At 35.7% G+C, this 24,658-nt stretch overlaps 5 protein-coding genes across 7 annotated transcripts in view; 3 read left to right on the top strand and 2 right to left on the bottom strand.

The window, feature by feature from the left end:
• Positions 1–2,976: 2,976 nt before the first annotated feature.
• On the top strand, positions 2,977–9,196 carry LOC111452611 (beta-galactosidase 1-like). The gene is made up of 19 exons (XM_023093419.1): positions 2,977–3,522; positions 3,685–3,780; positions 3,851–3,963; positions 4,058–4,124; positions 4,223–4,315; positions 4,436–4,579; positions 5,075–5,163; positions 5,660–5,765; positions 5,862–5,949; positions 6,043–6,161; positions 6,243–6,407; positions 6,488–6,666; positions 6,770–6,879; positions 7,301–7,410; positions 7,494–7,604; positions 7,699–7,809; positions 7,894–8,099; positions 8,195–8,531; positions 8,666–9,196. Exons 1-19 carry the CDS (start codon positions 3,364–3,366, stop codon positions 8,774–8,776), a joined length of 2,514 nt encoding a protein of 837 aa, XP_022949187.1. The 5' UTR covers positions 2,977–3,363; the 3' UTR covers positions 8,777–9,196.
• A 1,571-nt stretch (positions 9,197–10,767) lies between these two features.
• On the top strand, positions 10,768–11,778 carry LOC111452028 (NDR1/HIN1-like protein 13). Its single transcript, XM_023092547.1, has one exon. The coding sequence runs from the start codon at positions 10,869–10,871 to the stop codon at positions 11,637–11,639; it is 771 nt and encodes a 256-aa protein (XP_022948315.1). The 5' UTR covers positions 10,768–10,868; the 3' UTR covers positions 11,640–11,778.
• Positions 11,779–12,906: 1,128 nt separating this feature from the next.
• On the top strand, positions 12,907–15,358 carry LOC111452827 (putative pentatricopeptide repeat-containing protein At1g17630). Its single transcript, XM_023093731.1, has one exon. The coding sequence runs from the start codon at positions 13,009–13,011 to the stop codon at positions 15,151–15,153; it is 2,145 nt and encodes a 714-aa protein (XP_022949499.1). The 5' UTR covers positions 12,907–13,008; the 3' UTR covers positions 15,154–15,358.
• A 79-nt stretch (positions 15,359–15,437) lies between these two features.
• LOC111452828 (mediator of RNA polymerase II transcription subunit 9-like) lies at positions 15,438–17,574 on the bottom strand. 2 transcript variants are annotated; one of them, XR_002712166.1, is made up of 7 exons: positions 16,929–17,574; positions 16,775–16,837; positions 16,603–16,683; positions 16,468–16,526; positions 16,298–16,380; positions 15,646–15,692; positions 15,438–15,613 (listed from the first exon to the last, which is right to left on the bottom strand). XR_002712166.1 is itself a non-coding variant. In XM_023093732.1 (6 exons), the coding sequence occupies exons 1-5, from the start codon at positions 17,394–17,396 to the stop codon at positions 16,323–16,325; spliced, it is 729 nt and encodes a 242-aa protein (XP_022949500.1). In that variant the 5' UTR covers positions 17,397–17,574; the 3' UTR covers positions 15,438–15,692; positions 16,298–16,322. The 2 variants fall into 2 exon arrangements, 1 of the variants encoding a protein (XP_022949500.1); XM_023093732.1 differs by having other exon boundaries at positions 15,438–15,692.
• Positions 17,575–22,176: 4,602 nt separating this feature from the next.
• Positions 22,177–24,658, bottom strand: part of LOC111452797 (protein indeterminate-domain 7-like) — a 2,844-nt gene continuing 362 nt past the window's right edge. The window contains exons 2-5 of one of the 2 annotated variants that reach the window (XM_023093693.1): positions 24,469–24,569; positions 24,125–24,322; positions 23,601–24,000; positions 22,177–23,301 (exon numbers count right to left, since the gene is read on the bottom strand). In XM_023093693.1, the coding sequence (XP_022949461.1) occupies positions 22,377–23,301; positions 23,601–24,000; positions 24,125–24,320 (1,521 nt within the window). In that variant the 5' untranslated portion in view covers positions 24,321–24,322; positions 24,469–24,569 and the 3' untranslated portion in view covers positions 22,177–22,376. Of the gene's footprint in view, positions 23,302–23,600; positions 24,001–24,124; positions 24,323–24,468; positions 24,605–24,658 lie in introns of those variants that run through there. The other variant, XM_023093692.1, reaches the window with a different exon arrangement.

Genomic DNA, 24,658 nt, shown 5'->3' with positions numbered 1-24,658 from the left:
TTTTTTTTTTTTTTTTTTTTTTTTTTTTTTTTTTTTTTTTTTTTTTTTTTTTTTTGTAAATTTTAGTCAATTCACTTTATTAAAGAAAATGTCTATTTCATTTAACGTCAATTTATACCAAAATTGACTCGTTTATGTTCCATATTTTCAAATGAGCATTTATATTAAAGGTGGGTTTGATTGCAAAAATTTGAATGACCATGTATATAATTTAGCGAGGATATTTTAAATATTGTATAAATAAATGTAATATTTGAGATGGGCTAGAAATTCCCACCCTAATTAAACTAATAGCTTTTTTATTTACGTATTTATTTATTTAGACTAAAGCTACAACGGAGAGTAGAAGATCTAAAAGTCAAAGTCTCAACCATACATATTTTAAACCAATTTAATTATGTTTCGAAGACTATGCATCCAATTGGTTAATAAAAATTGTAAATTATAAATGACATGAAATGGAGAGGGAAAATAATAATAAATAAAATATTAATCTTGCAGAAATATAAAATTACGAGATCTAAAAATACTTTTCTTTTTTCTTTTTTTCTTTTTATAACAAAAATTAAGTAAGAGTATGAAGTCTTAATAACATGTTCTTCAGATTTAATAGCTGTATTTTTAATAAATATTAAAATTATTTTTATTAAAAAAAAAAAAACTATTTTATAATTTACTGTAAGTTCATAAATTCAAATATTAAAATATGGGAAATCTAAAATAAGTCTTGTTATTCATGTGCAATAAAGTGGGAGCTACATAACAATAATAGTGACAAAATTGCATTGACTTTTTTTACACCATTTTGGAGTTGCGCCCGCAATTAATCGAGATTATTGTTTGTCTAATCTCTTTCAAACGGTGCATTATTACAACCACATTCACATTGCCGCGTTAATTTTTTTTACTATTTTGTTGGTCCACGTGTATATAACGGACTTATTACAAATAAATTCTCATCAACTTATTATTATTATTATTATTTAATCCCAACATAATGTTAAAGCCAATATTAAATTGAATGAATTTTGATTATATATATCACACACAAAAATAATTATTTCATTGGATTTGAAAATATTAATTTTAAGAAATTATTTGTTATTTTCTTCCATTGAGGTGAGATCTCATAATTCATCGTTTAGGCCTAACATCCTTCATGTCACTCTCTTTAGAGTCCAATGTTCTCGCTAGATACTCTCGATGTCTGACTCTAAAATCATTTGTAATAGCTCAAACCTATTATTAATATTGTTTAGTATTCTTCTATCCACCCTAAAATTAGAAATATTTCTTAATAATATAAAAAATATATATTGTATTAATTTAATAATAATAATAATAATAATATAAAGTTTAAAAAATAATAATAATATAAAAAAACACCGCCAGGTTGCTCCCCATTTCCACTTCCGAGTCAAATCGGCCAACTTTTTATTTATTTATTTATTTTATTTTATTTTGAGTTCAAAAGGTCATCTTACACGTGGGAAAGGACGTCTACTATCCGAGCTGTCAAAGCCTCCTCCAAAATTCCCATAATATCCCCACGCTTTTCACCTTGTATTTTATTTTTGTATTTATATCTAAATGTAGTTTTTAAAATTTTCGTTTTTAAATCTATATTTATTACATGTAGTTGATTGGTTTATTGATATCACATAAAAAGAAAAATTCATAATCGATTGAATGACGCAATTAATATGTCAGTACATAACCAATTTAAAATGTCATTACTTTAGATGCTTAAAATTATTAATACATATAACGTTATTGTTAAAATAAGCTCAATTAAGTAGGTTTAAAAGCACGTCTTACACAAAGTTGAAAGTAATTATCTAATTGATTAGGTTGAAATACACGTGCCATCCACTTAATTGAAATTTACCTAATTCATAATTAATTAATTTTATTATTAAAATAACGTAATTCGAACATATTAACTTAAATATAGTTTAATGGATTAAAAAATAAATAAATATTCAAATGTTAACTCTCAAAGTAGCTGAGCATTCCCCGATTTTGATCTCATACTCTTATGGGTCGACGAGTGGTGTCACCCAATTGGTCAAATTAATATGTTAATTAAATTAGGTTGGTTTTACTTAATTGATATTGACCCCAAATTTGATATGTGATGTATGGTTGAAGTTGTTATAAATTGTTATCGTATCAAACTATCATCATAGTTTGTGTGATTAGACCATCATCAACCCATTCATACAATGTTGATTCACACTTATCGTAATAAATGTGTGTAAAAAAAGGTGGATTTGATGTTGATTTTGAATCGTCACGAACAATCTTAAAACCATCATCATACACATTCAATGACGGAGAAAATTGATAATCAAATATTGAATTTGTTATAGCGAGTAATTACTATTTTTTTTTATTTAAAATTTAAGTTTGAGATTGAGATGAGATTGTTCGATCATTCATATATATAAAAATAAAATATGAGAATTAAAATTATATTTTAACGCAAAAGATATAAAAAGGCTTTCGTCATATATATGTAACAAGTATTATTCTTATTATTATACCTATCAACCTCATTAAATTCAAAATTTATTATTGAAGATAGTCAAATTCAGCCTTCCCTTTTCCTTGAACAACTTAAGTAAAAAGGATTTAGGGTTTGGAAGCTGTTGCCAAAAAATTGATATTTCCAAAAAGTTTAATATTCCTTCACGCGCTTGTACTAAAAAAAGAACCTCACGCGCGACAAATGAACGTGGATATCACGCAAGCTCAAAGGAGTAATGGGCCGGAAAAGTAGGAATGAAACCGGCGGCATAGGGATTGTGTTAAAGAATCTTTGTAATGTTTAAATTTTAAATTAAATTAATCAAAAATCAAATTTTTTTTTTCAATTAATCATTTTATAAAATTATAAAAATAATTAGCTATTTATTTTGGCTGAATAAGGAAAAAGGAAGTGTTGTTAAGCAATCAAGCTTTGATTGAACGAAGTTCCGCGGCAGTGCAAGTATGGAGAAAGAGGAAGAGGGTCCCACACAGTCCATCCTCCATTATCGAGTTGTTTAAAACCAGCTGAAGAGCATCTTCATTTTATCAAGCCACAACAAATCACGCAGCCCATTACCAAAAATTCACTCCCCGTTCAGAAAGATTTTACAAAAGCTCCCAAAAAAAGTGAGGTTAGAATATAGAGTAAACAAATGGGCTTGAGCCCCAGCTGGGTTTCTTTTATTTTACCCAATCTGTGAGTATAGAAGCATATAATAAAGCGCCCACGAGGGGAAAGGAACAAGAATAACACAGAAAGAGCCTCCACAAGCTCCATTGGCCTTTGGTTGGTTCAAGCTTTGGAGGGCTGAGGTTTGTTGTTCGGTTTCCATGGCGGAAATGTGGAGTGTGATACCAGTGCTTCTTTGTTTATTTGGTGTGTTTACTGTTGAAGCCTCTGTTTCTTATGATTCCAAGGCTATTATCATTAATGGGCAGAGGAGGATTCTCATTTCTGGATCCATTCACTATCCAAGAAGCACTCCTGAGGTAATGTCTATTTTCTTTTTCCTTTTCTGTTCTTGTTTCCTGGTTTTTTGGCTGCCTATTCAGATGTGCATTCATAGATTCTTGAACATATGACTATATAGCCTTGGTTTTTTCTGGGTTCTCTACTTATTTTGGAACTTTGTTCTTTATGGGCTCCCATAGATGTGGCCAGATCTTATTCAGAAGGCTAAGGAAGGAGGTCTAGATGTGGTTGAGACTTACGTCTTTTGGAATGGGCACGAGCCTGCACCTGGAAAAGTAATGGAGGATTATATTATTTTCTCTCATCTTTAACCTTTTAGCCTAATTTTGGATCATTATCTTGCAGTACTACTTCGAGGGAAACTATGATTTGGTTAGGTTTGTGAAGCTGGTGCAGCAAGCTGGGCTTTATGTTCATCTCAGGATTGGTCCTTATATTTGTGCTGAGTGGAACTTTGGGTAATGCATAATTAGTAAAGTCTCGTTTTCTTATTATTAAACAGCTTGAAGTTTTAGAAAAATTGATCAAATGTTCTTTGGTTTATGTTCTTAGTGGGTTTCCTGTTTGGTTGAAGTACATTCCTGGTATCAGCTTCAGGACAGATAATGCCCCTTTCAAGGTAGGTGTGTTTGTGTTGGTTCTGTGTGTTCATGTTACATTCTTTTGATTTGACTTGTTTTCTAAATCAAATTTCTCTTCTGATTTTGATGATGATAGTTTCAAATGCAAAAATTTACCGAGAAAATTGTTGATATGATGAAAGCAGAGAGGCTATATGAATCCCAAGGTGGTCCTATAATTTTATCTCAGGTAAGCAACAATACAAAACACTTCTCACTGATAAGATAGATTCTCTTTTCTTTAAGTTGTCATTGACATGAAAAGACTGAGTGAGCGAGGAAGCACCTTCCTTTTTGATATTTTGTACAGATTGAGAATGAATATGGACCTATGGAATATGAACTCGGTGCACCAGGAAAAGCTTACTCGACATGGGCCGCACAAATGGCTTTGGGACTTGGCACTGGTGTTCCATGGGTCATGTGCAAGCAAGACGATGCTCCGGATCCTATTGTAAGTATTACCGGACTTTCCCTCAAGTTTTTAAAACGTATTTGCTATGGAGAGGGTCTAATCTTACTTCGACCAGTGCCTTGCATCGTCCGGTGATTGACTCTCATACCATTTGTACGGAAGAAAGCACGAGTAGACTTTCTTCTTCTTGTTCTCAATATTTGGTTTTAAATCTTTCACGTGTCATGTTTGGGAGTGGGCTTTAAATGTTGATTGTGAATGATTTAATAATCATTTGCATTGCACATGGATCATGTTTGCTGTTCTTCTGTCTGGTTGTTTCTTTATTGTACTATTATATTTCCGTTGATATCTGTGAATTCTTTTAATGCTGATTGTTATGCAACTTCTTGTCATATACTTCAATTCCCGGTAAATTTTGAATGGAATATACTTTGAACAAGTTTTGGTGAAATCATTGTTACGATATTGCTGATAGTCAATCAAACTGTGAGGAATAGCTACTAAACTCAGTATATTGTTGGGTCCTGACAGATTAACACCTGTAATGGGTTCTATTGCGATTATTTCTCTCCAAACAAAGCCTATAAACCCAAGATGTGGACGGAAGCCTGGACCGGATGGTAAGTTGTCATGCTCTCATATCATATGGATTACCTAACTACCTTAGCCTACCGCTAGCAGATATTGTCTTCTTTGAGCTTTCCCTTTCGGGCTTCTCTTCAAAGTTTTTAAAACGTGTCTGCTAGGGAGAGGTTTTCACACTCTAATAAAAAAAACTTCGTTCTCCTATTCAAATTCATCCCCCTTCGGGGCCCAATGTCTTCGCTGGCACTCGTTCCATTCTCCAATCGATGTAGGACCCCCAATCCACTCCCTTTAGCCCAACGTCCTTGCTGGCACACCGCCTCGTGTACACCCCTTTCGGGTTCAGCCTTCTCGTTGGCACATTGCCTGATGTCTGGCTCTAATATCATTTGTAACTGCTGAATCCCACCGCTAGCAGATATTGTCTTCTTTAGACTTTTCCTCGTAAAGAATGATACATGTGGCCATGGCAAAACAATCTTTAGGAGTCTGACTAATTCTTCTTGTTTTCTTTTCGCGTTTTTCTTACAGGTTTACTCAGTTTGGAGGTGCAGTTCCTCATAGACCAGCTGAAGACATGGCTTTTGCTGTTGCAAGGTTCATTCAGAAGGGAGGATCTTTCATAAACTACTATATGGTAAGACTAAGAGTTTCTTATTGGTTGAGTTTCCTAATCAGGAAGAACATATTTGATCAGTCAACTGATTTCGACTCGTTTTTGTTTGTTTTCAAGTATCATGGTGGAACAAATTTCGGACGAACTGCTGGTGGTCCTTTCATTGCTACTAGTTATGATTACGATGCTCCTATTGACGAATATGGTAAGCTCATGATGCTCCTGTTAACATGGATTATATCCTATAACAGCAGTGGAACCATTCGTTTGAGAGCTAACTACTTGACTCTTGATGCAGGCTTATTGAGGCAACCCAAATGGGGTCATCTGAAAGATCTGCACCGAGCAATAAAACTTTGTGAACCAGCTCTTGTGTCTGGAGATCCGATCGTCACTCGACTCGGGAACTATCAAGAGGTGAGCATTCTTTTCTTTTATCTGCAACTATCTTTATGATGAACCTACAAAACTTAATCTCTAAACTCAATGTCCTCACAGGCTCATGTATACAAATCAAAATCTGGTGCTTGTGCTGCATTCCTTTCGAATTACAACCCGAGATCCTATGCAACGGTAGCTTTTGGTAGCATGCACTACAACATTCCGCCTTGGTCTATCAGCATTCTTCCAGACTGCAAAAATACAGTTTATAATACGGCAAGGGTAAGGGAAAGACTCGGCTAACAAATTAAATCTGCATTGATTTTAGATTTTTGAGTATATATTGAAATTATTTTGCTCAGGTTGGTGCGCAAACTGCAAGAATGAAGATGTCCCCGGTTCCGATGCACGGTAGTTTATCGTGGAAGGCGTACAACGAAGAGCCAGCCTCGTACAATGATAAAGCGTTTACTACAGTAGGATTGTTAGAACAGATAAATACTACAAGAGATGCCACTGATTACTTGTGGTACACAACAGAGTAAGTGATGGATATTTGCTCAATTCATTCATTTTAGCCTTTTTATTCTCATGTTTTTCAGTAATCATGACGAATTTCTCGATAAATCGTGCTTCTTTTGCAGTGTACATATTGATTCTAATGAAGGATTTTTGTGGAGTGGAAAGGATCCTGTTCTTACGGTCTTGTCAGCTGGCCATGCTATGCACGTTTTCGTTAACGGTCAACTAGCAGGTGTGTAAAATTATTATAGATTGAAGGTTCATCTTTCTCATTAGTCAGATGATACAACTTAACTTTGAAGGTTTAAGACAGTGGCTTTCTCCAAAATCTTTGGAATCTCTAGAAATCTAACGGCCCAAGTCCACTGCTAGCAGATATTGTCCTCTTTGGACTTTTTCTTTTGGGCTTCCCCTCAAGGTTTTTAAAGCGCGTCTGGTAAGGAGAGGTTTCCCACCCTTATAAAGGGTGTTTCATTCTCCTCCCTAACCGATGTGGGATCTCACAAGAAACCTTTTCAGAATCCAAACAGATGTCGAACCTGATTTGGGTCCTTTAAAGGCTACAAAATCAATGATTGAAAAGAACATACTGACTTTTTGCTGATTCATGGTCAAAATTTGCAGCTAACTCAAATGCATTTTTCCTTTCACAGGAACTGCTTATGGAAGTTTAGACTTCCCAAAGCTAACATTTAGACAGGGGGTGAACTTAAGGGCAGGGAACAACAAAATTGCACTTCTAAGTATCGCAGTCGGTCTCCCGGTAAGTTTTCTTTCTTACAAATAGAGACTTAGAACGGTCACTTAAACGATGAAAACATTGTGATCTCTTGTGATATGATTCAGAATGTTGGTCCACATTTTGAGATGTGGAATGCTGGTGTTCTCGGCCCGGTTAATCTGAACGGTCTCAACGAGGGCAGACGAGACTTGAGCTGGCAGAAATGGACCTACAAGGTTTGTACATGGTTCACTGATACTGTTCTCTAGCTGTCTGATGTCCCAGCATCACCATGTCTAACACTTGACATCTTTCAACATTGTCATTTAGATTGGTTTGGATGGAGAAGCAATGAGCCTTCATTCACTCAGTGGAAGTTCCTCTGTCGAATGGATTCAGGGATCTCTCATTGCTCAAAGGCAACCCTTAACATGGTTTAAGGTATCTTATGCCTATATTAGCTGATTTTCTCTACCTAGCCTTTGAACTCTGCAACTTACATATATTTGATGTGTTATGATTCAGACTACTTTCAATGCTCCAGCTGGTAGCTCACCCCTGGCGTTAGATATGAGTAGCATGGGGAAAGGACAAATATGGTTAAATGGCCAGAGCATTGGGCGCTACTGGTCTGCTTACAAGGCATCTGGTTCTTGTGATCACTGCAATTATACTGGTACATACAATGAGAATAAATGCTCGAGTAACTGCGGCGAGGCGTCTCAGAGATGGTAGGCAACAATATCCCAAAATGAATCCTAACTCTTCTTCTGTAGTTCTTCAAACATTGATGAACTAACTGCTCTTTGATCATTGTTTTTGTCAGGTATCATGTTCCTCGTTCTTGGTTAAACCCGACAGGAAATCTGTTGGTTGTGTTTGAAGAATGGGGCGGAGACCCGAACGGAATTTCTCTGGTTAGAAGAGATGTGGATACTGTGTGTGTCAATATCAATGAGTGGCAACCAACGCTTATGAACTGGCAGATGCAAGCCTCAGGTAAAGTTAACAAGCCCCTGAGGCCAAAAGCTCATCTGTCCTGTGGCCCTGGCCAGAAGATTTCATCAGTCAAGTTTGCTAGCTTCGGAACGCCGCAAGGCGAATGTGGAAGTTTCCGGGAGGGAATCTGCCACGCCCATCGCTCATATGATGCTTTTCAGCGGGTAAGTATGACTTAGGGAAATGAGTTTAAGCCATGTTAGCCATCTACTTAGGATTTAGTATCGTATGAGTTACTTTGACAACCAAATGTAGTAGACCTGGTTCAAGTCATGTCTAATTTCCCTGGCTCTTGCAGACATGCGTTGGTCAAAACTTCTGCGCGGTAACGGTGGCGCCAGAGATGTTCGGAGGCGACCCATGTCCGAACGTGATGAAGAAACTGTCGGTGGAAGTCGTGTGCAGCTGATGGATTAGTTATTGGTTGAAGTTGGAAGTGTAGAATGAAGCAAAACACAGTCATTCATTATGGCAGATCTCCATTGGTGAAGTTGTACAAAATATACGACAGAGAGACTGATGGAAGAGTATTATTGAGATTGGGATTAAGGGTAAATAGTTAGCTGTTTTTGTTGGGATTCTCACCGGCCAGTCACCATATTATTATAGAAAAAGTTAGGAGAAATGAAATTATTGTAGGTTTGTTTGTGTCACAGAAGCACTTTGAGGTTTTAATTATTGAATCCATGTGCTTCTGTACTTGTCACTTTTTTTCCTTCAAGTTCTTGAAAGAAAATGGAAGCCTCTGGCTTCTGTTCATGTCTACTCTGTCACGTTAACGATGTCTTAATCAATTAAGCTCTTAGATTGATGCTTTCTTATCTTTTAATTTAGTTGGATATTTAGGATGTTTTGATGGCTCCGACATTTCCCTCCATCTCTTATGACATGATTACGTTTCTTCTAGCTTCCAAAAGTGAATTATCTCTACCGACTTATACAAATTTTTTCCGCATGTTTTATCCTCATTCACGTAACTTTTATATTGGCTTTAATCTCATTCCAAAGCATACCAATGAGAGTTGTGCAGAGACACTGTGATGTCAATTTGGCATTACCATGGAGGGTACCATGTGGGCAAGGTAGTGGCCACCGTGTCCTTGTGTTCTAAGAATGAAGAAACCAAAGAGATACGTCATTTGGTTCCATCACTCCAGTGAAGACAATTTAAACGCTCAAATGCCACACAGAACAAAACCTCGTCCACTCAATCCTCTGTCTGCTTGTTGTGATCCCATTATCTTATGTTTATTTTAATGTACTTTCTGTAAGTAATGTCAAAAACAATGTACTTGATATCAAAATATGATGCTTTTTCATGGAAAGATCATAATCTTTTCAGCTACCATCTTCAGAATTTTTTACTGTAAATTTCAATTATTTAACTCGATTAAAGTACTATAGCTTCGATTCTGATCAAATTTTCACCTTCACATTTAATCTCATAAAAATATCGTACAATTTTTTTTTTCTTTTTTGAGTTCAACAATTTCGAATATTTGACTTCTAGATTTAAGAATTCTTTTTCAATTTGTTCAGTGTTTTAATCAATAATATTGATGATTTCATATGATTTACACATCCTAAAAGCTCTTCACCTTCACAAAATAAATACATAAGATATGCTTAATTAATTGGTTTAGATCCGCACCGAGTGGTGGGTATGAATATGAATATGCAACGGAAATTTTGAATTTATTAGGAATAAATAAAAGTTTGAAAATAATATTGAAATTTATTTTAAATTATTTGACCAATTAAAATAATAAGAAATATCAATGATTGGCAGACAGATAAGTATAAAGAATCAAACAGCGCAACAGGCATTTTTAGGTGCGGTGTCTTCACATTTTTTCAATCTCAATCACGCTATTAATCTCTACGCCCTTAATTTTTTTTTTTTAAAAAAAAACAAATTGACCCTCTCTTATACTTTTTTTTTTAAATGTTAGTTCATCAGTCCTTATAATTTCAATAATTATAAAATGAGTTTTTTTTTATTCGAGCACAATAAATATCCATGTAGGATATGACATCGTTGATTTAAAACTATTCATTTAAATTATTAAAAAAAAAATATTATTGAAGGTTTTTCTATAGTTACTTTTTTTAAAAAATTAAAATTTAAAATAAAATTTCGAAGCTTCAAACACAAAAATAAAACACCTAAAATTTAAATGTAAAGGCATTAGATTAGAAAAATCGAAAGAAAAAAAAAACAGTGCAAAAATCCTTTATAATAATGAATGAAAAATCAATTTTTATCATAATTTTTTTAAAAATATTTATAAATGTTTTACCAATTTAGAAAAGAATTCATTTATTTTTCATATTTCCATATATATCCACTTTGTTTCTACAAATTACAGTCAGCCCCCAATACCCCTCGGTTTCTGTGTTCCCTCCTCTTCGAAAATGGCTCTTTAAAATCCCATTTTGATTTCACTGAAAAATAAATCGATAGCCTTTCAATTTCACGCCAAAATTCCCTCTCCAGCCCCATGACGGATAGAGTCTACCCCAACGCTGCCGCGGCCACGGCCACCAACGGCGCTCCGGCCCCCAAGACCGCTCCATTTCCAGCAACTAAATCTCAACTCTACGGCGCTACCCGCCCTGCCTACCACCCTCAACCTCACCATCGCCGTCGCCGCAGCCGCAGTTGCTGCTGCTCCGTCTGCCTCTGGTTATCTCTAACTCTCATCCTCCTAATCTTCCTCCTCGCCATTGCCTCCGCCGTTGTTTACCTAATCTACCGTCCTCACCGGCCGTCCTTCACCGTCTCCGCCGTGAAACTCTCCTATTTCAACATCACTTCCTCTTCACTCCTCAATTCGAAGTTCGATCTCAACGTTTCCGCCAGAAACCCCAACAAAAAGCTCGTGTTCACTTACAATCCGGTCTCGATTTCAGTATTCTCCAATGGAATCGATGTCGGCGATGGTGTATTGCCTGGATTTGTTCACGATACGAAGAACACAACTCTGTTGAAGACCTCGATTCTCAGCAAGAGCCACCAACTAGATAGCTCGTCGGAAAGTACCTTGAAGAGCAGTATGAAGAGCAAGAAAGGTCTTCCGTTGGAGATTCAACTCGATACGAAGGTGAAATTGAAGATGGGAGCACTCAAGAGCCCTAAAATCGGAATTAGAGTTTCTTGTGACGGAATTTCTGTAACTGTTCCCACCGGTAAATCTCCGGCCACCGCCTCAACTTCCGGCGCAAAATGTAAGGTTGATCTTCGTTTAAAGATCTGGAAATGGACGATCTGAAAACAGAGGAGAAGAAAATTTGAAGAATACAAAGAACACGAAGAAGCAAAGAGGTCTCTGGTTGCATTTTATTATTATTACTTTTTTTTTTTTTTTTGTATTTTTCCTTTCCCGAAATTTTAATTTTCGCCTTCCCTGATTATACACTTCTTTTTTTTTCCTAAACTTTTGCAACTGTTTTATTTTTGCTTTTTTGTCCAAATATTTAGAATATTTTGTAAATTTGATATATTTTTTAAGATTCAATAATGTATATTAATTTTTTTTAATCACTACTACTATTCTGATTGGATTTAAGTTGGGGGCAGGTAATTTTAGATTATTTAATAAAGTCTTGCTGTAATTAAATTATTTAATGTGGAGAATAAAGAGGGATTTATAATAAGATAATGATTGTTGGTGATATATAGTAGTTGGAAAATGCAGAATTAATTTGGCTGACTTTATAATTTAATTATTCATTCATTGCTGTAAAGAACGTGTGTAAGGCTAGCTAGTTGTTTTATTTATATTTATTTTTTTTGGGGTCCTTGAGAGAGAATTTTATTTTATTATTCAAAAATAAAATAATAATGTCCTAACACCTATATGTGAATTTAAATATTTCTTACAAAAATGAAATTATTGCACAGAATTAAATAAATATGGAAGAGAATCTTAATTAATTGAGAGTGGGGGACTTAGGGTCAAAGGTCATAATCTAAGTTTTGTTGGGAATGAGCTGTGTGCATAATATAATATATGATACACAAATATGTTATTTGATTTTAAAAAAAGTTATATACTCACAAATACTTCAAAAATGTATAATATTTGTGTCGGTGGAGAGACTTTAGTTTACTTCACATTTTTTTTAATACCTTTGAATTATTGTGGTTTTCCTTTGTGCAATTTGGCCCCGCTCCCACTTGAAATTCCAGAATAGCCCCTCCTTCGAATTTTTCTTCTTTTACTCGCTTTTATTATTTCCCATTCCCTTTTATTATTACTTATTAATGTGCCTTTTTCCTAAAATTCCAATTTTACCCTCGTCGGTTTATATATTTGTATATGTATAATATAATTGTAAAGTAAGGTAGAGAAGAAATTGAAAATTTTAAAATTACAAGAATTAAATGAAATCTTGTAAGAAAATTGTACAAACTATAATTTAACATGTTTTTATTTAGAATACAAATTTTTTATTTTTTATACTTTAATCTTATAATTATGCGTTCTCCCGACATGTCGTTTCTTCTTTTTGCTTTCTTCGCAAAATTATGGCAATTGCGATTGTGGCCTGTGGGCATCTCATAAATTCGCGCCAATCTCAAATGTGTGGGATTCAAAACCCTAAACCTTCATAATTAGCATCTTCGATTCATGCTGTATGCATCTTCGATTCATGCTGTATGCATCTTCTTATCAGCGATTCAATTCAGCTTCGTTTTTATTTCCACGATTCACAATCAATTTCCCCTCTCATTTTCGATCCTATTTCAACTCCCATTTTTCCTCAATCACGTATGACAACCAGCTTCTCGATTCTTTCGATCGTCTTCTTCGGCAATGCAACGGGATTCGACATTGCAAACAAGTTCATTCCGCCACCATTGTCACTGGCGCCTGTTCGTCGGCGTTCGTTGCCGCCCGGCTTGTGTCCGTCTATGCCCGTTCTGGTTTTGTTTTCGACGCTCGGAAAGTGTTTGATACTGTGCCATTTGAAGCTTTGTGGAACTTGCTGTTGTGGAATTCGATTATTAGAGCGAATGTAGATGGTTATAGTAGAGAAGCCCTTCAACTTTATGGGAAAATGAAAAATTTTGGGGTTTTGGCTGATGGGTTTACTTTTCCTCTGGTTTTGAGGGCTTCTTCCAATTTGGGTATTTTCAATTTGTGCAAGAGTCTTCATTGTCATGTTGTACAATTTGGATTCCACAATCATTTGCACGTTGTGAATGAATTGATGGGAATGTATGTGAAACTCCGACGAATGGATGATGCTCGAAAAGTGTTTGACAAAATGCGTGTTAAAAGTGTAATTTCTTGGAACACTATGGTTTCTGGCTATGCCTATAATTATGATGTTAATGGTGCTTCTAGGATGTTCCTTCAAATGGAGTTGGAAGGGGTCGAGCCGAACCCTGTAACTTGGACTTCTTTGCTGTCAAGTCATGCTCGGTGCGGTCATCTTGAAGAAACTATTGCCTTGTTTAGCAAGATGAGGATGAAAGGTGTTGGTGCCACTGCTGAAATGCTTGCTGTGGTGTTATCTGTTTGTGCTGATTTAGCTACATTGGACAGGGGTCAGATGGTTCATGGATATATAGTAAAGGGAGGTTTCGAAGATTACTTGTTTGCTAAAAATGCGCTTATAACTGTATATGGAAAAGGAGGAGACATAAGAGATGCAGAGAAGTTATTTCATGAGATGAAAGTGAAGAATCTTGTGAGTTGGAATTCTCTTATATCCTCTTATGCTGAATCTGGATTATATGACAAAGCTTTTGAAGCGTTTTCTGAGCTTGAGAAAATGGGAGGCTCTCCAGAGATGAAACCTAATGTCATAACTTGGAGCGCAGTCATTTGTGGATTTGCTTCTAATGGATTTGGAGAAGAATCTTTGGAAGTTTTCCGCCAAATGCAGCTTGCAAATGTAAAAGCGAACTCAGTGACGATATCTAGTGTTCTATCAATTTGTGCTATGCTAGCAGCTCTGAATCTTGGTAGGGAAATGCACGGTCATGTGATTAGAGCTCGGATGGAAGATAACATACTGGTAGGAAATGGATTGATTAACATGTATACAAAATGTGGAAGTTTCAAGCCAGGCTGTTTGGTGTTCGGAAAACTAGAAAATCGAGATTTAATCTCATGGAACTCAATGATTGCAGGATATGGAATGCATGGACTTGGTAAAGATGCTCTCGTAACTTTTGACGAGATGATCAAATCAGGATTTAGACCAGATGATGTTACCTTTATTGCTGCTCTTTCTGCTTGTAGTCATGCCGGTCTTGTTGCTGAAGGCCGTTGGCTTTTCGATCAGATGCTACAGAACTTCAAGATCAAACCTCAGATGGAGCACTATGCGTGCATGGTCGATCTTCTAGGTCGTGCTGGGCTCGTGGAAGAAGCAAGTAACATAGTCAAGAGCATGCCAATCAAACCCAATGCTTATATCTGGAGTGCTCTTCTCAACTCTTGCAGGATGCACAAGGATACAGATCTTGCAGAAGAAACTGGCTCTCAGATTTTAAATCTGAATTCCGAGATAACGGGAAGCCATATGTTGCTCTCGAATATTTTTTCTGCAAGCTGTAGGTGGGAGGATTCTGCGAGGGTCAGGATCTCGGCAAGGATGAAGGGTTTAAAGAAAGTTCCTGGGTGCAGCTGGATTGAGGTGAAGAAAAGGGTTTATATGTTCAAATCAGGAAACTCAATGCAAGAAGGTTTAGAGAGAGTTGATGAAATTCTTCATGATTTGGCTCTTCAGATTGAAAGTCGAGATTTTGATGATAGTATTATTGAATAGAATGTTCAAGAACAACAATACTGAAATCTTTTACTGATGATGGTTTATCCTATCATTGTGCTGGTAGGAAGATCAAAGAAGTAGAATGGGGAAAGGACAAGATGTTACAGGTTCATCTAGGAGAGATGGTGATATCTTTATGAATTTCCATGGTACATTCTTTATCGATGTAGGAAATTGCATATGATACCTGAAATTTGGGTCAAGCTTCATGATGTTTTATAACTTAATATTCGCATCAATCCAAATCCAAATCCAAATTTAACATTTAAAAGAATGAAAGCTAGAGAAAGCATCTACTGTTCATTAATTTTAGAAGTTAACTGTTGGAATAACTGTACAAGATACGTTAGAGGTAACATGAGTTCCTGAAAAAGTCGAAGAGAACAGAGAGGATTGAATTCAACTGTGCATCATATCATCGTGTTATGAAATGCAGGGAGGCAGATTAGATAAAAGCCCCTCCATGGAATTGCAAGACCCGGTGAAAGCAGCTCTTTTCACATCCCTTCAAAACAGGTACATGATGCTAGCCAGGCCTGAAATGGTGTAGAATTCATAAGTATGTACTTCAAGTTTCTTTTTCCTTTCTTTTGATAAGAGACAATTTAAATGATTTTGAACCAAAATTGAAGGAACGCACAGATGGCGTTGAATCGATTGAAAATTCATATCCATATACAAGTTGGTTTACTCTCTCCGAAATGTAACTCTACGTTCCTTTTTCTCGCATCCGAAAACATGTCGACAAAAAGTGTGGATTGACTATTTATGCAGCTAACACCTAAGACATCTAGAACAATACAACACACAATCTCGAATGTTGAATTGTATTCAACTTCGAACCCACTTTTAGACCAGAAACGCTATGACCCTCAACTCAGTCCTAAGGTGATACCTAAACAACATTTAGTGTTGAGAATGTACAAAAACTAATCTTAGCCTTTCTGAACAGAAAGCTCATATTCGTACAATAATTTATGTTTTGGTGTGTGAATTTCTTTCCTGATGACCACTTTTCAATTTCAACCCCACAACCAAACCATTTAGCAAAAGATGACAACATAGAAAAGGAAAGCCAAACAGAACCTTGGACAATTGAGATAAGCGGAAAAGAAACTGTAAATATAAATTGAAGTATTACCTAATTAGGAATGGGTGAGAAGTAGCTAAGGCTCGCCCTTGCCAAGCTCTTCAACGGAGCTCTTATATTTGCCAATCAGTTCCCTTTTTTAATAGAGAATCATCAGTAGGACCATTGATGAAGAAGACAGTTTAATGCAAACCACAGCCAAAAATTGGTTACCACCATACCTTCGATAACTTAACAACTGCTCATGTTCTTCCAGCTTCTTCTTCTGTCCCTCTACTGTCTGCAACCAAAAGATGAAAAAGAAAAAAAATTGTGATATCTCATTTGTAGTGATGGATTTGTCATTTCAACTTTACCATAGCCTTTGAGCTGAGTGATCCAGATATCGAGTTTAACAGTTGCTGGCACTTCTCAAAGTGGTTGTTCAGATCATTGACCTTCCAAAACGTTAAATGAACAAATTATTAGAGGAAACAACGGTATGATTAATCTTGAGAGAAAATTTCAAAAAAGAATCAAAATTGATACCAATGCATCCGATTGCTGATCTCTAACTCCAGTCTCAATCGCATCCGCTAATTTCTCCACAAGCTACAACACACAAAACATCCAAGAAAGTCAACAAACGCAAAACACGGAGATTAGAGAGCACTCAAAATTAAGGGGTTTCTGAAGACATTACATGAAATAGATGAAAATGGGAAGCCAGAGACTGGTGTTGATGATATTGCTGCTGTTTCTGTTGCTGCTGCTGCTGTTGAAGAAGGCGCTGCTGTTGTTGTTGAAAATGATATTGCTGTTGTTGTTGTTGTTGCTGCTGCTGCTGCTGGGGGAAATGTTGGGGTTGCATTTGCTGCTGGAATTGGGTGGAGAGTTGTTGTTGGGGCTGAATTTGAGGAGAGGGTTGTAGCTGTTGAAATTGGGGGGAGGATTGTTGCTGCTGAAATTGCTGTTGGGGTTGAATTTGGGGCTGGAATTGCTGTGGCTGGTGGTGAAAGGATAGTTGCTGTTGTTGCTGCTGCTGCTGCTGCTGAAGGGAGAATTGCTGCTGTTGAAGGTAAAGGGATTCTTGATTGGAAAGATTAGAGGAGTTGCTGAGAGTAGGGATGTTGGGGATCATGCTCCAGTTTCCTCCTCCAGAGAAATCCATATCGCCGATTTCTTGCTAGGGCTTGCGATTGTTTGGGACTAGAGGCTTTTGCTCAAGCTCCGGTTAGTTCTCCACGGACTCCGATCGCCCTACTGTACTTACATACGGCCGGCTCTTGTTTTAAAGAGTTGAATTGCCGGAGATGCGAGTTTTTTAGTTTTACTTTTTACCTTCAAACAGTAATTTTGGAGACCTGCGAGATAATTGTCTGACTTTTCCAACATGGGCCTAAACATGTAGGCTAGCCCAATCGGAAGTCCTATAGCAAGTTCATGGGTCTTAACATGCAGCTGGCCCAATCGAAAGTCCTACAGCAAGTTCATGGGCCTTAAGAAGTAAGCAGGCCCAATCGAAAGTCCAAAAGCTACTTCTTGGGCCTAAACATGTAAGCTGGCCCAAACGAAAGTCCTATAGCAAGTTCATGGGCCTTAACAAGTAAGCTGGCCCAATCGAAAGACCTATAGAAAGTTCATGGGCCTTAACGAGTAAGCAGGCCCAATCGAAAGTCCTATCTCAAGTTCATGGGCCTTAACAAGTAAGCTGGCCCAATCGAAAGTCCTATAGCAAATTCATGGGCCTTAACAAGTAAGCAGGCCCAATCGAAAGTCCAAAAGATAATTCATGGGCCTAAACGTCTAAGCTGGCCCAATCGAAAGTCCTATCGCAAGTTCATGGGCCTTAACAAGAAAGCAGGCTCAATAGAAAGTCCAACAGCTAGTTCATGGGCTTAAGCATGTATGCTGGCCCAATGGAAAGTCCGATAGCAAGTTCATGGGCCTTAACAAGTAAACTCGCCCAATCGAATGTCTTATCGCAAGTTCATGGGCCTGAACAAGTGAGTTGGCCCAATCGAATGTCCTATCGCAAGTTGATGGGCCTTAACAAGTAAGCATGCCCAATCGAAAGTCCAAAAGCTAGTTCATGGGCCGAAACATGTAGCCTGGCCCAATCTAATGTGCAAAAACTATGTTATGGGCCTAAACATGTATGCTGGCCCAATTCAAAGTCCAAAAGCTAGTTCATGGGCCTCATTGTTGATGGTAATTATTAATGTAAAATTGTCATATATACGAGCCATTTTGAACTCACGCAATATGTTTATTTATTTCAAAATGGTCCCGCTTCTTCATTTTTTTTTTCAAGGTCTCATCAAATTTATTATCACAATATTTAGAATTTTGAGCGACAATAAATTATTAATATGAAAGAGGATAACATGAAATAACATTTTATTTTACTTAATATTTGCAAAACAAAAAAGCTAAAATTATTATTATTATTTTTTTTTAATTTCCGAGGGATAATTTTGATAAGGTAAAAAATGGACATGTGTGAACATCTTTCTACTATTATTTTTCAAGTTAGATCACGTTAGATCACGTGTGTAACATCTATATTCAGGATACGGATCAACATTAGAAATTCAAATTTGGCAGTGGATGGCCGTGATATTCCATTGCATCCCCTGCAAAGCACGAAGTTTCTATGATTGAGCTATAAAAAAGAAAAGTGCACTTTTTTGGTATATGTAATAATTTATTTACTTTAAATCTTTTATAGTTATTCTATCTTCAAAATGACTTCATTCGAATGTGATCTCGGCTCATTTATGTACTCCTCATTTACTCAGATATCACAACCTATTTCATGCCTAAATTAAAGCAACAATCAATAGCATCATAATACTAGTGTATTATAGAACATAAAAGTAGTGAAAAATGATTTGATCCGTTTTCATTTTTAAAATATAGTATATCAAACTTTCATGAAGTGAGATGATTGAATATTGTGCGGCTTGTATGAATACTTTGGATACTTTAGAAAGTGAAATTTGAAGAAAGTATAGAATAGAAAGTCAAAACAATAATGATGTCCATGTTTACCACTTGTAAAGTATGTTTAATCTTGGCAATAAGGAGACATAAATTTATGATAATTTTGTTGGAAAGTAGGGAAAGAAAGGTTGGGAGAAGAGAAGTCCATATTCCCATAAAACAAAACAAAACAGTATTGGGTTTCTCAACTCTCAAAAACCATAAAGGAAACCAAAGCTTTAGAGGAAGTCAAACCAAAAGGGTTTAAGGCTTGGGGTTCAGAGAAGTTGAAATGATGATTGAAAATGGGAAGTCAACTAAAGTTTGAACACAAATGCCCCTTTATTTATGGGCACTGGCTATGCCTTTGCCCTTTGCCCTTTGCCCTTTGCCCTTTCCCTTTGCCTTTGCCAATGCCTACTCACCACAAAAGAGTATACAAAGGTACGAACCACCCCATTCTTTTCACTCCTTTATGCTACACATTACACAAAAGCATCCCTCTTTGAATCAACCCTTTCCCTTTGTATCCATCGAACAATGGTCCATCTTGGTTCAATTGTATACACTATCCAACAACTAAACACTAAGCTAAATTTTAAAAGTGTTCTAAAAAAAACATATCATTAGAGGGTTTTTTCAACCAAAATTGACGTGATGGTTTATTGTTGAAAAACTATAAGGTATGTCTAGTGTCATTTACCATTGAATTTCAAATTAACATAAGATCAAGAAATTTAAACGTGAAAGATCGAACATCCAACTTTAAAAAACACATACGAGTATCTTTGGTGGAACCGACGGTTTAAGTATCCTCGTTGATGGGTAATTGAAATATTTGAAGTATTATCCAAATGAATAAGAAAGATTGAACATTCAAATGGGAATGGCGTGGAATATGGTTAAAAAATGTGGGGGACAAAAGGGAAAAAAAAAAAAAGAATGGTAAAAATACAGAGAAACGGCATAAGGGCTGCATTGGGAAGTGTGAATGTACAAATTTTTAGCCCACATCCCTTGCTGTTCTGTCTGATAAATAATATTATTATAGAAAAAAAAAAGGAAAAGAAATGAGAATAATTGTAAGTGGCAAACATTTATAGCAGAGAATGGTATGTTTGTCTATTCTTTTGTTCATCATTTGGTTAAAAAGGTTCAATCTTTTTCTTTCTTTCTCTCTCTAACAAAAACAAAAGCTTTATTCTCCCATTTCAATTACTTTCTTTTCTTTTCTTTTGTATATAATAATTTTACCTAACATATATATATATATATACTTATATATAATTTTTTTATAAAGAGATAAAGGGGGAGTATCTCTCACATCACATTCATTTTGTTAATTCTCTCATTTAATTATTTTACCATAAAGTTTCCCCAATAGGATCCACTTTTTCTTATCATACCCTAATTATCACATTTTTGCATCTTTTTCTCTCTCTCTCTCCATTTGCTTAGCAAACAAGGAAGTCAGTATTTAAAACTAAGCCCTAATTTATGCCTATTAATATTTTTTTAATTCTAGTTTATTATATATTGTGGTCACCTTCATAATTTTAAAACTTTTCGGTTAGGGAGAGGTTTTATACGTTCCCCTCTAATATTTTGTGCCCTCTGCTCTTCTCACACTCAAAATACTCATTCTCTCTCTACTTTTTGCCATATATTATATATTCATATTCAAATATTTTTCTCTTAATTTTATTTATTTTTAAATAAAATATTAATTTGAGCATAATTTAATCCATGAAAAGGTTTGGTTCTAATGATCTTGACCAAATCACATAAAAGCTTAAACAATTTCCTAACTTTATATCTTAATTAATGTATACTCCCATACTAAGAGAGACTTAGTGCTTTTTCCCACAAATAATCCAATTGAAAGACCCATTAAAAAGTTTTTAAAAAAACATCAATTGCACTTTAAATATAAGGGGTTAGGGTTTATAACAATCCTTTGGTAAAGGCAAATTCTCACCATCAATATTTTTCTTTGCAATTTTTTTTTTGTTTCGATTTGGTCCTCTAAATTCGATCTTTTTGCATACTTGTTGTTTTCTCGTACCGTGCTTAATGCATAGAGTTTCTTATAATTTCTTTGTTGTATGTTTGTGACATGCATGACTTTATTATAAAGTCGTTTTTTTTTTCCGAGAAAAATTTGATACCCATTTTCGTATCGATAAAGTACATAACACTTAATTAAGGGACATTCTTCTTTCTTGTTCATATTGATGGAGAGAAGAGATAAGGCTTACTTTTTTTTTTGAAATACATACACTGAAAACTATTCTATCAAATCAAGAGTTCATAAGGTGTCTTGAAATGTACATTTAAAGAGTTGTTTCCAGGTTGTTTGTAATCGTAGATTTTTTTTGTTTTATCTTAAAAAAGAAACAATGTTAGAATAATTCTTTAAAAGTTTTTTTTAATTAAAAAATGTTTTAAATAATTGTTTTAAGTACACATTAATTATTATTCTAAATTTACTTTAGTAAAATTTGAAATCTCTTAACCTTGCTCAAATTGGTGGAAGATATTAAATGAAAATTAAAATTCTAACTATATATAAAATATATGACGGGAAGCTTAACCTAGGTTTTCCCTTTCAAGTTGTCTAGCTACCAAGTGTATTAAATTATGACCTTATAAAATAGAAAAAATGACTCAAGATATCATTGAAAACATAGCTAAAATACACATAAAAGTGAGTTTCTTTACAATAAATACTTAAGGATTTCATGTCCATTACCATTAATTGCATAATTATATGTATCCATATATTATGAACCTCCAATTAATGAGCCTAGCTAGGGTTTCTAAGCTTCAAAAGGGTTTTTTTTTTAAAATAAAAAAATTGAATTAAGAAATACCAAAAGGATGGGTTTTCACAACTAAAGTATTATACATTGAAATCTATCTATCTATATATATATATATATAAACACATAGAGAGAATATTATGATCCAAAAATTCCTAATTCAAGAAGTGGTGGTCCTTTCCCTTAGGAAAAAAAAGACCCCCTTGTAAAAGAAACTGAAAAAAATTCAAAAATATATTTCATAATCTAAACCCAAAAGGGAAAATTATAAAATAATATAATTTTTTTTTTTTTTTGTTCTGGTTCATCCATACCAAGCCATACCATACCATACCACATATTGTCTAACCTTGCCAGCTGGGTTGGTTTCGAATTTGAGTCTGAGGGGTTTGACCAGCACCACCATTGATGCAATTTCCATAACCAGCAGCTGCAATATTACTCAAAAACTCAGTGTGAGACATTGCTCTAAGCCCCAAAAAGTCTCTTGTACTCAACCCTTCACTTGCTGGGTTGTCGTTAAAAATCTCATCTTTCTTCAACATCCCTCCAAATTCATCTATTTCAAAAGAAGCCCCTTCAAAGGCACTTGGAGAAAAGGTGGTGTTGTTGTTGTTGTTCATGAAAGTGGTTTGAACGAGTGTTTTGTTCCTGTAGAGTGGCAGTGCAGGAGAAAGGCCTGGACCAGCTTCAGTACCCATCAAGACCTGATTCTGGTTGTCACGTGAGGAGGAGGAGGAGGACAAGTTAAGGCCAAAATTACAAGTTGCATTATTGGTGGTGGCAGACGAATCAGACACGTGATGATCCTGAGAGTGTTGGGGCCTGATTATTGTGTGTGGTGCCTCTGCATTATTGTTGCTGCTCATCGTAGCTCCCATTTGAGCTGCTTTCTGCAGAAGTGCTGTGGCTGACATGTGCGGAGAAGGGGAAGAAGAAGCAGTTGGAAGATTAAGAGAAGTCTGCCCAAGATGATTAGGGTTAATGATGAGGGGATTAAGGTCTTGATTATGATTAGCCAACCACGGGGGAATGAAATTGGTTGAGCTTTGTGGATTTTGGTGCTCTTTTTTGAGGGCAAACGAGTTGATGTCCAATGGGTTGAAGTGGGTTTGAGGTTGGAAGTTCAAGTGAGAGATTGAAGATATGGGATTGGGAAGTAGTGGAGGGTTATTATTGGTCATAAGTACTGGGTTTGCTGTAATGCTTCTTGCACTTTCCTCTGCCAAAGCATCACAAAATGCTCTGTGGGTGATGAAACTGTCCCTCCTGACCATAATAAAAATAGCCCATGAAATCCAAAACAATCCCAAAATGCCAAAATTTCTCTTTCATTCTCTAAATGAGATGAAGAAGAAACATAGCTTTAGACAAAATTCTGGTTTCGGGTCTTGGTCTTTTCTGGCTAAGATTAAATTTATATCAACCTATAAACTTAACGGGTATAGATTATATTCGAATACGTTAAGAAGGAGAGGTTCTTAACCGAACAACAATCTGAATATGATATTTTGATTAAATTTATAATTGAACCTAATAATAGGGAGGGTAAAAGATGGAGTAGTTACCTTGAGAAAAGGGTTCCACAGTCACATCTGTACTCTCTAGTGCCACAAGTCTTAGAATGAGCTTTCCAATCTGATTGAACTGCGTACCTCTTAGAACACTTATCACATTTCCATTTCTTCTCACCGTGCTTTCTGCTAAAGTGCTTCTTGATTCCTGTCAAGTCCCCGAGAGCCCTCGATGGATCATGATGAACACAGCTTGTTTCTGGGCACACATACACCTTCTTCCTTATCGCCTCTTTGTTCGCTCTTGGCTTCAGCTTCCATGGCAAATTGTGGCCTCTCCTATGAAGCTGAAGATTCTGATCTCTCTGAAACCCTTTGCTGCAGATCTCGCATACGAATCTATTCGTCGCCATCAGCGTCTTCGGTGATAAAGCTACCACCTCCGCATCTGGGTCTGTCACCAAATTCAACCCAATCAAACAATCATCGGTTAGAAATCACGAATCTACACAACAGTATGATGTACATCCTCAGATCCGTCGATCAAAATATCACAAATATAATTTCAATTAACAAACCTGGATTTCCGGGGAGGTTTCTCTTCCTTTTTGGTGGTGGTGGTGGAGGGGCAGAAAAGTAATTGCCACCGGAGTAGTTGGTCGGAATCTGATCGGAACGGTTGCCGGAGCAGGAACTAGCTTCACCTGAAGCTGAAGTTAAATTGGACAAATTTTCCTCCATAGCTTGAGCTTGAAACAACAAACTTTTGATCATCCCTAATATATATTATATAATTCAGTAAAACCCAGAAAAAATAATTAAAAATCAGATCGGAAAGATGATGAACTGAAGAGAAGAAAGGGCTTGAACAGTCATCTTATTTGACTATGTTCCTGCGTATAAATTCAGTTCAGAAACTCACCAAGCTTTGAATTTGAATGTTGTGCTGAATTTGGCAGTCACCCAAGAGACAATTTTGAAACTTTCTTGTTTTTGGGTTTGTAAAGGCTCATAAGAAACAAGCTTTACATAAATATATATATATATATATATATATATATATATATATATATATATATATATATATATATATGAAAGTGAGAATAAATAAA

The sequence above is a fragment of the Cucurbita moschata genome, unplaced genomic scaffold (genome assembly GCF_002738365.1).
Source record: "Cucurbita moschata cultivar Rifu unplaced genomic scaffold, Cmos_1.0 Cmo_Scf00014, whole genome shotgun sequence".
In the NCBI taxonomy this organism is placed as follows: Eukaryota; Viridiplantae; Streptophyta; class Magnoliopsida; order Cucurbitales; family Cucurbitaceae; genus Cucurbita; species Cucurbita moschata.
Note: the sequence above shows the minus strand (reverse complement) of the source record. Positions and strands in the feature narration are given on the sequence as shown.

Coding starts and splice junctions, on each gene's coding strand:
- LOC111452828 (XM_023093732.1), bottom strand. CDS start 17,396: ATGGATTTCTCTGGAGGAGGAAACTGGAGCATGATCCCCAACATCCCT. Junction 16,838..16,928: donor CCCATTTTCATCTATTTCAT/GTAATGTCTTCA, acceptor TGTGTGTTGTAG/CTTGTGGAGAAATTAGCGGA. Junction 16,381..16,467: donor CAGTTGTTAAGTTATCGAAG/GTATGGTGGTAA, acceptor CTATTAAAAAAG/GGAACTGATTGGCAAATATA.
- LOC111452028 (XM_023092547.1), top strand. CDS start 10,869: ATGACGGATAGAGTCTACCCCAACGCTGCCGCGGCCACGGCCACCAAC.
- LOC111452611 (XM_023093419.1), top strand. CDS start 3,364: ATGGCGGAAATGTGGAGTGTGATACCAGTGCTTCTTTGTTTATTTGGT. Junction 6,667..6,769: donor TACTTGTGGTACACAACAGA/GTAAGTGATGGA, acceptor CTTCTTTTGCAG/TGTACATATTGATTCTAATG. Junction 7,810..7,893: donor AACCCTTAACATGGTTTAAG/GTATCTTATGCC, acceptor GTTATGATTCAG/ACTACTTTCAATGCTCCAGC.
- LOC111452827 (XM_023093731.1), top strand. CDS start 13,009: ATGCATCTTCGATTCATGCTGTATGCATCTTCTTATCAGCGATTCAAT.